The sequence below is a fragment of the Psammomys obesus genome, unplaced genomic scaffold (assembly GCF_907164565.1).
Source record: "Psammomys obesus unplaced genomic scaffold, mPsaObe1.curated_primary_1811, whole genome shotgun sequence".
Classification (NCBI taxonomy): Eukaryota; Metazoa; Chordata; class Mammalia; order Rodentia; family Muridae; genus Psammomys; species Psammomys obesus.
The window spans coordinates 8,500,979-8,516,355 of NW_026591918.1; the positions used below are offsets into that span (position 1 = coordinate 8,500,979).

At 51.7% G+C, this 15,377-nt stretch overlaps 1 protein-coding gene across 2 annotated transcripts; it reads right to left on the reverse strand.

Annotated features, from left to right (window-relative positions):
- Positions 1 to 530: 530 nt before the first annotated feature.
- Positions 531 to 15,032, reverse strand: Itih3 (inter-alpha-trypsin inhibitor heavy chain 3). Of its 2 annotated transcripts, none has more exons than XM_055612246.1 (22): positions 14,812 to 15,032; positions 14,174 to 14,194; positions 13,152 to 13,318; positions 12,953 to 13,057; positions 12,575 to 12,737; positions 12,030 to 12,143; positions 10,772 to 10,897; positions 10,420 to 10,536; positions 9,945 to 10,113; positions 9,274 to 9,399; positions 8,850 to 9,031; positions 7,514 to 7,699; positions 7,220 to 7,359; positions 6,155 to 6,454; positions 6,071 to 6,094; positions 4,771 to 4,787; positions 4,458 to 4,493; positions 4,188 to 4,301; positions 3,547 to 3,751; positions 1,677 to 1,849; positions 1,364 to 1,475; positions 531 to 770 (listed from the first exon to the last, which is right to left on the reverse strand). In XM_055612246.1, exons 1-22 carry the CDS (start codon positions 14,902 to 14,904, stop codon positions 641 to 643), a joined length of 2,820 nt encoding a protein of 939 aa, XP_055468221.1. In that variant the 5' UTR covers positions 14,905 to 15,032; the 3' UTR covers positions 531 to 640. The 2 variants fall into 2 exon arrangements, with proteins under 2 accessions (XP_055468221.1, XP_055468223.1); XM_055612248.1 differs by lacking the exon at positions 6,071 to 6,094 and adding an exon at positions 5,660 to 5,662 and having other exon boundaries at positions 4,771 to 4,803; positions 6,300 to 6,454; positions 14,812 to 15,025.
- Between the last annotated feature and the right edge of the window lie 345 nt (positions 15,033 to 15,377).

Genomic DNA, 15,377 nt, shown 5'->3' on the forward strand with positions numbered 1-15,377 from the left:
GTGTCACCAGGCCTGGCTCTCTCTTTCCTTTTTGGCTACCGTAGGGTAAACAGACTTCTGCTGATACATGGCCCTACCATGATGTATTGTGCCCCCATACTACCACAGTGTCAGAGCCAGGCAGCCATAGTTGACCTCTGCAGTTGTGAGACAAAATGAACATTCACTCTTGTTACTGTGTAAATATGAACTGTCCTCCATAGGCTCATGTGAACCATTCAGTCCAGCAGATAGTAGCACTGTTTGAGAAGGTCTTAGAACCTAACAGGGTGGGGCCTAGCTGGAGGAAGTGGTCACTAGGGGGCAGGCCTTCATGAGTTAGACCTGCTCCGGGTCAAGACAGGGTTCCTCTGTGTAACTTTGGCTGTCCTGGACTGGCCTTGTAGACCAGGCTGGCCTTAAAAACCACAGCAATCCACCTGCCTCTGCCTCCCGGAGTGCTGGGACTACAGGTGTCTGCCACCACGCCTGGGTGCCTTTCTGTTTCTTAAGTAGTGGCTCACAAAGGCACTCAGAGACTTGCAGCTGTCTTAGTTTAAGTGCTGGGCTTTATTGTCCAGGTCGTTCCCATGAGCCCCGTTCTGTGCCCCTGTTCCAGGCAACCCAGACTTTCTACTGCAGCAGCAGCTGGCAGGTTTACTCAGAACAAACTGGGGACAATGTAGTCTGTATGGACACCGTCGATCAGCCCCTCCCCGTTGTTATGGACAAACCAGCAGATGACCTTGGTGCCAACACGGGCATCCTTCCTGTAATCTTTCTGGGAGCCCCTGCGAGAAAAGAAAGAGATGCTGTAATGCCCAGGGTGAGCAGCACAGCTGTGGGCACCACGGGCCTAAGGTAGAAGGAAGCTGGAGAATCTTTTTACTGGTTTTGCAGTTCCAGGATTAAATCCAGGGCCTCACATGTCCCAAGTAAGTGCCCTACCACTGAGCAACACCCCTCCACCTAGCTCCTGAAATGAGATTTTTATTTTTAATTGATATTTTAATGTTTAAGGCAGGGTGTCCTGTAGCCTAGGCTATCCTTGAAATTGCTTTATAGTCAATAACCTTGAACTCCTGATCTTCCTGCCTCCACCCTAAGGGCTGAGACCACAGGCTTATGCTACCATGCCTGGCTTGAAGTTGAAGAGCCTAGAGTTCTTTTGTCACAAGTGAAGTCGTGTGACTGTTCTTTCTAGGGAGCCAGGTTGGCGCTGTACCTTGATTAGGAGGAGTCTAAGAGGGCCAAGACCTCAAAAATAAATGAGTGTCCCAGAGGAAAAAAACAAGAGCCCACTGAACTAGGTGCCACGGCACAGGGGTTCTTTCACCCTGTCTTGGCACTGGGTGGGGTGAGGGTGTCAGAGATGCCACCTCACCTTGTGACAGTCAAGCGGTGGTTCTTCACCACCATTGTGGCATCTGGCTTTGTGGGGTCAGAGCCTGGGCGGACGTTGAACACTTCAAAGTCAAAGGGCTGGAAGAACTGGCCTGGGGATGAGAATATTGACAGTTAGCCTTTGTCCATTGCCATGGGTGCCATGGCCACTGGCTTTTCTGGATTGATGCAAAGGCTGAACAAGCAACTTGTGAACCAGGTACAGGGGACTAGGAGGCTTGTAGCTTTGGACATCTATTTCCAGTGTTTCTGTGTAACTAAGTAGCCCATAGTCTAGTCAGAGTATTGCATACCCAGCAGCCCATGTGTCTGTGATGACATCCGGTGACTGTCCACCACGTAGAATCCTAGGAAGTCCTGGTGAACCGGATGTTTCTTCCAAACCTGGTGTAGAATCACCACAAAGGTAATCCCATCTCCAAAGGACACCACCATGTTTTTTTTCCTGTTGATTGTTACAGACAGCCTAGGAGAGAAGAGGAGGGCGTAGGCAGTGAGGCCTGTGGCCATGGCATTAACTGTTTGAATCAAGGGCTTTCAGCAAGACCTTCCAAGCACCTGTCACCTGATGGCACACAGATCCCAGACACAATCCCAGTGTTGGGATAAGACTGCCACAAAAATGTCATCATGTCATCTGTGCCCTCCACAGAGTGGACCCTGGCTCCTCTGGGGGCAGAAAATAGGCCAAGGCACCCATAGGCCTGGGTCCTGCTCAGGCTCTGTGTGATCCTGGGCCAGTCATACCCTCTTTGAGCCTCAGTGGGAATAGAGAGATCCCTGCCCACTAAGCCCCAGGGATTCCCAAACAGGAGAAGCTAAGATGCTTTGGAACTGGCAGATTCCAACAAGAGATTGCAACAAAAGATGTTGTAAATGGGATTGTTGTTGTTGTTGTTGTTGTTATTTAATCCTCCCTTCCTCCTGTCTTTCTTCCCCACTTCCTGCTTATTATTTAAATTAATTTTAAAAACATTTTAAGTAAAAAAATATTTTTATACAATATACTATTACCATGTTTCCTTCCCCTCATCTTCAGATCTTCCTCACCCAACTATATATTCTCTCCTGGCTCTTCCTCACACTACACACAAATACATACATACATACATACACTAGAACAAAAATCAAAATAAACACAAACAAGCAAGAAACCAATAAAATAAACAAGCAAACAAAAAGGCCAAAACAAGAGACTACAAAACAAAAGATCCACAAAAAACCCAAAACAAACATAGAGTCTAACTCCTCCTGGGCATGGAGCTTCCCTTTCACATAGTTGATATGCCTAGTGATGTTCCACTGGAGAAAACGATTCTTCCTTTGCCAGTGGGTATCAATTGCAAATAGCTTCTTGGTTAGGGGTAGGATGTTGAGTCCTCTTCCCCTTCTCAGTGCTGGGAGCTCATCTGGCTTGACCTATGCAGGTCAGGTACATGTCGCCATGGTCTCTGTTGAGCTCATATGAGGGGCTGGAACTAGCCGTGCAACCTACAATGACTTGGGGTGTCATCCTGGTTCTGCCTCCCAGTTGCTGGGACTATAGATGTTTGCTGTCATACTCAACCCTCCTTTCTATTTAGAAATGGGTTCTTGCAAGGGCCGATGAAAGGGCTCCTTGCATAAAGGTGCTTTCTGTGCAAGCCTGATGGCCTGAGTTCAACACCCAGAACCCACATAGCTCATACAAAAGCAGGAGGAGGGGAACGGAGTCCACAAAGTTGTCCTCTGGCTTACCCACATGTGTTGTGTGTGGCATTCACACACACACACACACACACACACACACACACACACACACACACAGATAATAATAATTTTAGAGATGGGGCCTTGCTATGTCGCCAAGGCTGGTCTTACACCTGTGGCTTCAAGCAGCCCTTTGACCTTAGGCCTCCCAAGCAGCTGGGCTCTGTGCACTTGGCTTCCATCTAATGCTTCCGTCCAGTCATGGCTCCCCTCAAAGCCAGTCACACACACTGTCCAGCTACAGATTTTTGGCTCTGAAAGAAGTCCCAAGGACTGGGGCCCTATCCCACGGTTACCATCCTGTGGAAACTGAATTCAGGGCATCAGTCTCTCCTGTGACTCTTGTGAGAATTCTGCCCCAAATCCCTCCAGGGTTTCCCTACCTCCACAGGCTTGGAGGGACAGAAAACTTACCCAGTCTGTGTGACTGTGACTGTGTCAAGCCAACTGAACGTGCTTAGTTCATTGCCATTCCCCAGGATGATCTTCTCCGTGGTCACCTCAATCCGGAAGTCCATCCAAGCATTGGTAATGCCCAGTTTTCCAAAATAAGTTTTCCCTGTTCTGGAGTAAGGGTTACTCCCCTTGTCTCCAATGATCTGTCCAGTTACAGTGATGCCTGCCAGAGGGTGAGGTGAGAAGAGAGACCAGTGAGGTCATCTGAGCCCATGCTGACCTTCAGGGATGTTTTCCCTTCAGAAGGGCACGCGGAGGGAAGCATAGGCAGAGCCCCAAGGGAAGACCAGGTGTCAGAGCCAAGTGCAATGCTGGAAACTTCAGGTCTGGGGCATGCTGGGACATTGTGGCTCTTCCCCCTTTCCTGGGTCAGGGGGTGTTATGAGAGGGGAAACTGCTCCCCATATCCAGGCTGGCTCCACCCTCAGCGTCAGGCTGTCCTTATCTCTACCTCTCTCTCACAGCACTGAGCACTACTTCGGCAGTTCCCTCCTCCCTGGTGCAGAGCATTCTGTGTGTGAAGGTGGCTAAGTACTAGGCAGAGTGAGGAGGAGGACCACTCAGATCCTCACAGAAAGAACCCCAGCTTGTAGCCCCACCTGTGACTGGGTCCTGAAGAAGGCGCAGCACCGTGCCAGGCTTCTCGTCAATGTTGAAGCAGATGCTGTCATTTTTTCCTGAGACTTGGATGATGAAGTGGGGGTCCCCATCCACTGAGGGTACATCAGAGAATGAGCTGACTCCCAGGGCCTTTCCCGTACCACAGGCCTTCCCTGGCCTCCTGGCCTTACCAGGCCTCCTGGCCCTGTGGGCAGGAGCAAGGCACCCATAACCCTGAACCTTGACCAGGGAGGAGCCAAGAAACTCACCATAATAGTAGGGGCTTGGATGAGACTGCTGACTGGCTATGGAACAAAGGGAGACCAGATTGAACAACACAAGCTGTCCTGGAGAGATCTGAGACCTCCGCTCATAATTTGGCTAATGCCTTTCCCATTTTGATTCCCCAATGATTTTATTCTCTCTTTCCCCTCCACCAGCACTGAAGCCCCCCAGGACACCTGGTCAATCGGCCCATGACAGAGGTTGATTCAGGAAACACTATAGAAGAGGGCAGAGGGCAAGGCAGGGCAGGTTCTTAGTGGTGGGCAGGGCTGGTTGCAGCAAACAGCATGTACTCACTCAGGTAGGCCATGGAGCTAGTCGCAGAGATGGCTAGCAAAACCAGAGGGCAGTCATGAGCAACAGCCAAGGGCATCCCACCTTCCCAGCCTTGTGCTTTCTGTCAGCCTGAAGCCTGCTGGGCCCCACAGGGCACCAACATTGGCAGCCTTGCCCAAGCAATCGCTTTCCAGGGATTTTCATAGTACAAGAGTGATTTTGATGCTAGGAGCCTATTTTGATGTGCCTAAAATGCATATCTATCAAGTCATCAAAATGCAAATCTATCAAGTCCAACCTCCGTTATGAGCAATGTTTGCAGGCTCTGTGAAGTCTTTAGCCCCTAGCCGGGATTAGGGTGAGACCCACGTGTCTGTTGTTCTTTGGTGGCTGGTAGCTCCTGAGGGGAAATCGTGGCCTAATGTACTTGTGCCTCTTAGAGATTCAGGTGGGCAGCTTGGCAGGGGCTGAGTCTTTCCCAGTGTTAGTGGGCTGGAGGGGTGCAGTGTTCTCACTGCTGTACAATGAGAGCACTCTGGTTCCCAGAGATCCTCAGCATGGGCTCTGGGCCCAAGTGATCTATGTGCCCTAGGCCTATGTCCCATGTCAGCTACTGCCTGAGACATTTCTGAGCCTTGTGCTCTCACTATAAAATGAGGGTTGTAAAAGACTTGTATGAGGGTTGCAGGGGTCACGGGAAAGTGCTAGATATAAAAATTGCTCATATTTGCAGATAATGGAACGCTGTCATTGACTGGTCCATCTTGAGGGAAGGAAGCCATCTTCAGCTGAATGAATGGGAACCCTGAGACTTGGAGGAGTAAGCCTAAAGGCTCTATTCCATCTCTCCCTCTCTCTCTTCCTTTGTTCCCTCCCTCCTCTCTCTCTCTGTCCATCCCATGAAGCTTACCTTCTATCATGCAGGCACAGTAAGGGAGGAAGAAGAAAGATGTATTAGACATAGACTATGAGGCCACTGCAACAATGCGAGTGGTCTGTGGCCTGGCTTAGAGCTGGCTTTGTCCCCACGGGGTGTCCCCCAGAACCAAGAACTCCGAGGAAACAGGGAGTGTATCAAAAAGAGACTTTTGTCCGCCATGCCTCTCGGTGCCAGGCTCCCCATGAAGTTGCTATACACATTTGGGGCTCTCCTGGTGAGTACATTCTGGGGTCTTGTTAAAGATGTTTGGTCTCAGCCTCCAGAGCTCCAGAGCTCAGAGCTCCCAGGTCCTCCCAGGTTTGTTCCAGGTCTAAATTTGGGGTTAGAACCTCTTGTCTAACTGAGCCCTCTGTGCTACAGCCGGGATTCTTTCCTTGAAACGGCCCTAGCGGTGTGCTCCCTTGGCTTACATCCCTTGAGAGACTTAGAGACACCTACTGGCCCACACCCCATGCCCCTGCTGACCACTTCACCCCTTCAGATGCTTCCAAACCTGCCCCTCTTCCAAAGGTCTGGTGTCCCCAGCCTGGCCAATTCCTCTGCTGGGATTCTAGGGTCCAGGGTCTTAGGGGGAGGATTCTAGATTCTGGCCCTCTCTCCCTATGCCCACCTTCCCCAGGCTTGTCTGCAATGGCTGTCTGATCCTCATTGTCTTCAGGCTTGGTCACCACCATGGAGGTCAGTGGAGTTACAAAGTGGTACTTGAGGGACAGCTCCAGGGCCTGGGCTGTAAGGTTCTCCTTCTCCTCCCCGTGAGCGTTCTTGCTGTTAGGAGGAGCAACTCAGAGTCAGCCCCGAGCCCAAGGTCCTGCTTCCTTTCACACATACTTCCCCGCCCAACCAGAATCTCCAGGGACAGTTTCGGAACATCTCCCCTCTCTCCAGGGCCCACATTGTTGATCCTCCTCAGTGGAGCTCACTGCGGGGTGGGGTTGGGGGGCGGGAATACCCGTTCACTAGCTAGCTCCCCAAGGCATATGAAAAAAAAAGTATTTCCTCTCTAGGAGACAGTTTCTCCACCCATAAAATACAAGGGACTCAAAATGGCTACTGCGATCATCGCTTATGATAGTGCTGAATGCCAAGCATTCGCCCTGTGCCAAACTTGCTGGGACATTAGAGCTTTGCTCTTCCTAAAGAAGCTTTCACATTGTCCTCTCAAGGCTACTCAGCTCCCCACACCCAACCCGTGTCAGTGCTATTCAACTTCCCTATCACTGAGTGTGGCTGGGGGGTCGGCCACGAGCTAATGCCTCCCCTGCCCTAGAGGCTCTCAGGCCACTGCCTGGCAGTGCTTGCCTGCTCATGATGGACACGCAGGAGGGGTAGGGCACAAGGGAACTGGTTTTTGTGGTTTTTTTGTATGTTTGTTTGTTTGTTTAAAATCTGGGCCAAGAAGAGGGCAGAGCAGTAAGAATGCTCATGGGAATGTGTGGCTGTCTTACGCCTCTGGCCCTGTTGGAACACAGTGAGTGCTGTGGTGGGGGCTGGGCAGGTTGGTCTCCTCAGGGGGCGGGCAGGCTGACTCACCGCTTCTCCAGTAACTGCTCAATAGTGAGGTACGCCCAGAGCCGCTCAATGTAGTCCCCAAAGATGTAGCCCTGCTCCTTCAGGGCTGCGTCCATCTCCTTCATGTCTACCTCCTCTCTGAAGGTCAGGTCGTTCAAGGCCTGGGTAGGGAATAGGAGCAGGTAGTGAGGGGAGTGAGCGCCGGACCGGGGAGCTGTGAGGGCTGGGCTGGGCTCAGAGGATGCCAGTCCTGGAAGCCTGGGCCCCATTGCCGCCGCTGACCCTTCCTTCCCAGCACCTCAGGCTCCCACTCACCCCATGGCCCTTCACATCTGCTTTAAAGTTGTTCATGTCGCTGTCCGCCAGGCGCCCAGCCACAACAATCTCAGAGCCATCGTAAAAGTGCGGGTAAGTGTTTCTGGTGAGGTCCAGGATGGCATTCTCGGGGTACTCCACCTCCACATTCGTCAGCAGTGGATTAGCCACCTCTTCGTAGAAGCCCTGTAAGTCAGATCAGGTCATCCGGTCAGCTCAGACCTCCCCAGGGCAGGCATGGAGAAGCCTGGACTAGGCTGGTTCCACAGGTGGTGTGAGGTGGCATTTAGTCCGCAAGGGCTAAGCTGATCCATCCCTTTGATCTTCATTCCTAAATGGCCTTGACTGTGCCTCGGAGTCTAGGAGAACCATCCCTGTCCTTCCAATCTTAAAGACTAGAGAAAAGAGAAGGAAAGGACAGAATTCTTGGTGCAGAACTTTGAATAAAGAAATATTAGACAAAGAAAGGGGTGTGAGTCGGGGGGAGAAAAGCCCTGGGGTCCCCTACAAATGGGGGTACTGTCAGCCACCTAGCGGAGGTCCTAGACTCTGAACAGTGAGGCACATAGTTGCATTTGGCTAGCAGGTATGCTTAAATATTACTTTACAATATAAAGGTGTCATGGATCAGACTGTGCGCTGCATTCCTAAAGCCCAAATCCTCAGGGTGCAACCTTATTTGGAGGTAATATCTCTACAAAGATAATCCAATGATGTCATGAGGTTGGGCCCTAATCCAATATGCCTTGTGTCCTTATAAAAAGAAGAAATTGGATACAGACGCACAACAAAGGAATGAACGGGATGGCCCAGGAAGAAGAGTTCTGAAACAAGTCAAGAATGGGTACGTAAGTTCAGTGGCGCTCCGGGAGGATCTCTGTGAGTTCAAGGCCAGCCTGGTCTACAAAACCAGTCCAGAACAGCCAAGGCTACACAGAGAAACCGTGTCTTGAGAAAAAAAAAAAAATAGAGACCTATACAGACCTTTCATCAGAAAGGAACCAACCCCTATCACCTTGATCTCATACTTCTAGCCTCTAAGACTGAGACATGGCACCTCATCAGTGGTCATAGGCTTCCTTATGACAGACTTAGTAAACCATTGTTCTGTGAAACATTTGGGCATATTTACATAAAAATTACTTATTGCTTATGAGACTTATACATTTAACTAAAGCGTGGTGTCCTCTGCTTGACCTGCCGATCCTGCAGACGAAGCAGCTCTGTTTTAGGCAGATTAGAACGAGCCACAGCAGGCAGGCTTCAGCAGGCAGGGAGCTCCCTGCAATACCTGCAGTTGTCACAAGGTGGCGATAGCGTGTGAGGTGACCCGCACCTGCAGCTGCAAGCTGGCATCGGAATCTTCATAAATGCGCCGGGCAAACCCCTGGTTCTCCAGGGCCAGGCTCTCCAGGAAGTTATAGTTCAGATTGTTGCCAAAACCCAGGTTATACAAAGGGAACTTGCCCCCGATGGCATTCCGGGCATTCTCCTGGATCTTTTCAGATCTGCTCTCACCTGTAGGAAGGGCTGTTCATGCTGGGGACCACCTACGCTAGCTCCTTTGGGGGGGATCTGGCTCTTCACAAGCGCAGCTGGTAGAGAGCCTTGACAAGGAGAGGCGTGTGCCTGCCTTTGAGGGGCTCACAAGATTCTGGGGAAGCCCAGGAAAAGCTGTCCAAGGACTTGGAGCGGGCCAGCTACAGAGTCAGGAAGGCAGGCAGGCACTCACCTCGGGTTCAAGCCTCCCTCTCCCTCACCAGTATTGGCATCGCCATCTGTCAACATGATGACGATGGAGGTGCTCCTCTCTGGAACGCGGTGCTCCTCCCGGGCCGTGTTCAGCATTTCAATGCCCCTCAACAGCCCATCATTGATGTTGGTCACTGTATACCAATAGAGAGACAGAACCATTGTGGGGGGGAGTGTCCTTAGGGTGCTAGAGGACAAGGCTGTTGAAGTGAAGGAGCGTGGGACGGTAGACCTTGTTCTTGTGCCAAGGACTGTGTCAGCCTGGACAGAGACGTCCTCAGTAAATATTGATATAAGGGGAGAACAGCACAGACTATCACACAGGCATTAAAGGGGTGCTAAGAGGTTCCAAACGTGTGATTACAGCGATTTGTCAGGCAGTCAGGTGGGGTCACCAGGAGTGGGAAGAGAGTGGTATAGATGTCCTGTATGGTGTCCATAGGTAACAGATCAAGAAGGGCTCCCTGTGGCCTTATCATGCTGAGACTTGTGGACACAAGGATCATGGGCTAGAAATGCCGAGACAGGTTTCCCTAGGTGGCAGAGAAGGCACCCTAATGCCTTGTCTTCAAGTCTGAGGTCTACCCCAGTGCAGGAAAAACCAAAACAAAACAAAAACAAACAAACAAACAAAAAACCTGGTAGAATGCTCCTCTCCCCCTGCCCCCCACGCCCGTACTGCTTTGCGAATCGATTCTCTTCACAAATGCCCTGGCCTCCTCAAGGTTTGTGGGGGTGGCTTGAACTAGGTTATCTTTCCAGACAGTCACATCGGTGCTGAATAGAATGAAATTCAGATAGTCTTCTTTTTTCATGTCATCCAGGATTTTGAGAAGGGCTTCCCTGGTCTGGGGGAGAAGACAAATAGACCATAAAGACATGAGGGAGACATGAGCTAGGTCCTTTCCCAGGCCAGGCTGACAGAGGAGCTCCTGCTGTCCTTATCCTTATGAGTAAGCATTGCCTGAGGCCCCCAACTCCCTGTGAAAGTGAGTACCGGCTTTTGGTATTCTTACATTCTGTCTGATCCCTCCTTTCCCACTGGAAATGCTAGAATTGTCCCACTTAAAAAAAAAAAAAAAGAATCTCTTCCTCCTCACGTTTCTAACCCCATGCTGCCCTGAGTGCTGGGAGGGGGCCGGGTGGGGCCAAACCTGCTGGATTTTCCGGCCATACATGGAACCGCTGACGTCAATCACAAAGACTATGTTCTTAGGCACCACGGGAAGGCCTTGGGGTGCAAAGAAGTGCACGAAGTAGCCGTTGACTACCTGCAAAGGTGGGAGAAACGTGGAATTCCATGCCCGTTTAACAGGGCCTCTCCTTGCAAGTGGAAGTCACTGCAGGAAAAAGTGTCCTGTTTCTACTCTCCAAGGGCTGCTGTGTAAGCGATATGGTGCTAAAGATGGAGGAGAGGGATGCAGCTGCGGCCCCTCGGGATACTGGGCCTCTCTCCGCCATGACGATGGATTAACAAGCAAGCCTGGTGGAGCCACCACCCTGTACCTGTACGTTGCCTGGAGACTCTCTGTTCACGTCATAGACGATGGTGAAGTCCCCGTTGAGGAGGGAGTCTGTACATGTCGGACATGAGCGTTGTTGGTCTAAGCTGGGCTTGAAAGACACGTGCCCCTGGGGATGGGGGATGGAGGGAGAGGGGAAAGCCTTGAGCTTGGTGAAGGCTTCCCACCGGCAGACAGGAAGAACCCTCTGATGACACAGAGGTGAGGGCCTGGCATGAATCAGATGCCAGTTCCTCACGGATGAAGCTGCTCCCATTCCCCATCTCTCTGAGTACCTCCCTCCCTGGGTGCTCAAAATCTGCTGGGGGTTGGGGTGGCTGCTATTTTCACTTAGCCTCCTCTCTTTTGGCTGCTTCATCCCAACTCTTTAGCTCTGTGCCAGAAGTTACTTAGGTTTTGCTCCATATGAGAGAACTTTGTGTTGGATGGTTTTGCACACTGGAGTTGGTACCCAAAGGAGGGGAGAAGGATGCGAGTCGGGAAGGGAGTGTTAGACTGAAGGAGGCTAAGCATGCTCAGATGTCAGCAGCTCCCTTGAATGTGGGCTTTTTGAAAGTTTCTCTGGAGATCCTAGATAGCGAAGATTTGATGCTTACGCTTTCTCACACGCTTCCCATTGGCACTGAGCTCCTGCCCTGGAATGGCTTGGGGGGCTCAGTGACTGGAGCCAACTGCCCAGTATCAAGAATGAGAATCAAACCAATTCTCTTTAGTCTTTCATCCCTTAATGTGCAGCCAGCCAACCTAGTCTCAGTTCCTCGATCCATCTGTAACTCCTTCCCTGTCCATTTGCCAAGGTTGAATGGAACTGGGCTTTTTAAATGGCTTCCCTTGAGCTGGAAAGATGACTTAGAGGTTAAGGGCACTGTTTGTTCTTCCAGAGGTCCTGAGTTCAATTCCCAGCAACCATATGGTGGCTTATAACTGTCTATAATGAGATCTGGTGTCCTCTTCTGGCCTGCAGGCACACATGCAGGCAAAACAATGTGTACAAAATAAATAAATAAATCTTAAATAAGTAAGTAAATAAATAAATGACTTCACTTTTCTGGTAGAGTTGAGACCCCAAATCTTTTATCAGGTCAGCCTTAGCATTCCCTTCCTCCAGCCTTCCCACTGATGACCCAGTTGACTGAGGAGAAAGGTCGACACAGACAGACAACCCCCACTGCACTTAGCTCAGCAAAGTCAAGGCAAATGTCTTACCCCTGCACCCCAAGCCCCAGTGTTATCTATACCACCTTTTTCCCTGAGAAGGACTTGGTGAGGGCACTTCCCAGGAGGTCATTAGTGATGAATGAGGCCTCAGCATCCAGCATGCTGATGCCCTGTGGCTCAAAGATGTGTGCGTCAATCTGAAATGGCCAAATGAAGGAGATGTCATCCTGGGACAATGCAGAGGTCTGGGACACAGCCAAGGGGAATGACGTGGCTCTGTGGTGATACAAGGACCCTCAAGGACAAGAGTGAGGGCCAGCAGGAAAGTGACCCAGGAACTGTTGGAAGGGTATGGTGGCACAAAACATTTCTACCATCTGCCTGCCACTGATCCTGAGTTCCACAACCACAGCAGCTCCCTTTCCTTCTAGCCTTGATGTCCGTAAAAGGGACCAGTTGCAACTGTTTGTGGTGCAGTCCTCAAGGGCTAAAAGCCTCCTCCCCTTGGCTGCAATGCGAGGGACTTGGCTCAGCTCTGAGACACGCCCCTCCTTCTCCCACCCAAACCCCACTGCCCTTCCCCCGGCTCTGTGTGGTTCCAAGCAGGGGTGTGGGAACGGCTGATTACCTCAAAGTGTCTGACCAGCTGTTTGGGCTGGACCTTCAGGTACATCTCGTACCTGCCCTTGTGCCTCTTGAGCAGCTCTTCATAGGTCAGCTCGAAGGTGACCTTGCTGCCTGCGGCCACATTGACAGACACTGTGAATTTCTCCAATTTCCTCCCGGAGGCCCTGCGGGGCACAGGTGCAAAACGTACTTAGCACAAAGCCTTCAGAAACCCATCCTTCCTGGGCCCTGGGCTCAGGTCTCGATCTTAGGTTAGAGACCTCCCTATCTATCAACACCTTGATTGCTTTAAAATGGGGTTTTTCTGGGGATACACACAGTTTGCTATAACAATAATCATGGCTGCTTTCTTCTCTCAAGGCCCAAGATCCACACTTACTTGACCAAACCAGCTGTCTTGCCCTGGGACACAGCCTTTTCATATTGTTTCTGGGCAACTTCCTTCTCCTTGACGTTCCCAGGGTAGGTGACACCGTCGATGGTCCTGCAGGTAGAGAGTTTAGGGAAAGGGGCTGCCACACTGGACCAGAACACCCCCCCCCCAGGAGCTTAGCGTGAGCAGCTATGGTGGCACCCACAAGGTGAAGTTGGTGATGAAGGCTGTCTTGGGCAGTTCCACATCGAAGGAAACCTCCTTGGCTGTGTCTGCGCGGTTGACCGCCCTTGTGGTGACAACATTGTGAGCAAAGCGGGAGGTCACCTTACAGTTGATCTTGGTACTGTAGACCTCAATGCCATCAACTGCCTGTGGGCGAGAGAGGTAGGCAAGGATCTCCGGGTGATAATTATCTATACTGCACTCTGGGAAACTGCTCACCCTGGCTGCTTCCCCTTCAAATCCTCCCTCGTGGGCTCTGAAGCCCTGGTGTGTCCTAGCCCTCCCAGTCAGCCACACTGGGAGCCTGGACAGTGTCCTTTGTCCCACATCCAGCTGGGACACAGTGGTGTCCCACAGTGCTCGTTCCCTGCTTCCTTAATGCTGCAGTCTGCACACCGCTGCAGCCAGGAAGATCTTGTAAAAGCCCAGCTCTGACCCAGCTCCTCTCCCAGACAAAGCCTCCCCAGGGCTCCCCTCTGCCCTGGCCCTAGCTTTCCTTGGAGAGTCTTGCCTCCCTGTATCCTGAGCGCCAGCTGTGCCCAGAAGTCTTCTCCCAACACACTCTTTCTCTTACATTCCCAGTCCACCTCCTACGTGCTTTGGTATTGACTGGTACTTTTATTGGAGCAGACATCTCCTTCCTGTGTCCCCAGACACCCTCTTTCCAATAGAGGTGATAGATGAAGGGACGCTGGGTTAAGAAAGGTTCTAGCTACCTTGTAACAGGGAGCTTCACCACCTGGTCCCAGGCCTCCCTCCAGCCAAGTGCCAGAAACTACTTGATCGTATGTGTGAGAGGAAGCTGCCTCCTATGCTGCTCTGACCAAGCTGGAGCCCCTCTATCCCAAGGGTCCTGTGTCACAGGAGGCTCTGCCAAGATGGGGCCGTGAGCTACTTTTCAGCTCTGGGGGTGCTGCCATTATGATTTATACCTTCGGCAAGTGAATAACTGCTCCATTCTGGCCCTCCCCACCCCGTCTGTACCTTCCTGGAAGTCCTTACCCCTTCTGGGAGGCTCCGCTTCTGTAAATACAAAAATAAACAGAAAGGTCAGGGCAAACACAAGGCCACCAATGACCTGGGAGCAGGCTCTGGGCTAGAGCCAGGGCTCAGAGACACAGGAACCTCCAGGTCCTGTGCTACAGAGGGCCGCTGAATAGTTGGAGAAAGGGGTGTATCATCAGACCACCCACGGGGGAGGCCAGGAGAACTGATCCCAAGCTGTCTGTGCTGCCTTTGCCCCCGACTTACGTGGCCTCTCATTCTGCTCTCCCCGGACCCTGGTCCCTTCGGCCATCTTCCCAGAACACCCACCCCCTCATCAGGCTCAACTCAGCATGTTGTAGAGGCCTCTGCACCTGAGACAGGCCTTTGTAGACCTTCATGAGAAGTTCACAATTCATCATCTATTTTCCAGGTGGGGAAACTGAGGCCTGGGAGTTCGAAGAGCTCTGCTCTGGGTTAGACAATAGGCTGCTTTATCAGTCCTGTTTGGGGCTCAGGTCTCCAGGGTCCAGTGTTGACCCAGTATCACAATGTCCAGTCCCCTGCCTCCTCTCCCCTCACTCAGGGGACTTGGTTAGAGTTTTCCGCCCATTTAACCCTCAAAGTCCTGGTATCAGATAGGAAGTTTGACTCACCCCAAGCAGCCGCAGGGGGCTCCTCGGAAAACCAGAGATCTCCAAGCCAGAGAGCAGAGCCAAGACAAGGCAGGGCCACCACATAGCCACCATTGCTGAGCATACAGGCCCGCCCTGCTTTCCTTATATACGCCAGCCCAGTGTTTTCCGAGCAAGGTCAGTGACCTGCAGCATGGGGCCAGAGCAGCGAGGCAGGCATCAGCTCCGGGAACTGGGGGTGGGTGGAGTCGCCACCCAGAGTGACCGTATGAGGAAGGCCCAGTGGGTACAATAAACAGTGTTGGGGCTTCACTCCTGATATTCTGGGGCCTGGAGGCCCTCGGGAAAGCAGAAGCTGTGTGAAAGAAGTGACCCCTGCTCACCCTGGTGTGGTGATGAAGATGGTGTGAGCTGCATTCAGAGCAACTGGCATCTCTCCATCTAGGGCTCGATGCTTTTGTCCTTACCACCCACATTGCCTCTAGCCTGGGCCTGGATCCCAGCTCCAACCCTCACAAGGCAGCCACTCTCAGCTAGACACCCCCCTCCCCCATGGCTGAGCTCTTTCTTCCATTACCTGATCCATC

Bases quoted from the DNA above. Each gene is read 5' to 3' on its own strand.
- Itih3 (XM_055612246.1), bottom strand. From the start codon at position 14,904: ATGGTGGCTATGTGGTGGCCCTGCCTTGTCTTGGCTCTGCTCTCTGGC. The intron at 1,850-3,546 runs GTAAGTTTTCTG...CTTCTCTCCTAG, and splicing joins GTCACAGTCACACAGACTGG to GCTGTCTGTAACAATCAACA. The intron at 1,476-1,676 runs GTATGCAATACT...TCTCATCCCCAG, and splicing joins ACAGACACATGGGCTGCTGG to GCCAGTTCTTCCAGCCCTTT.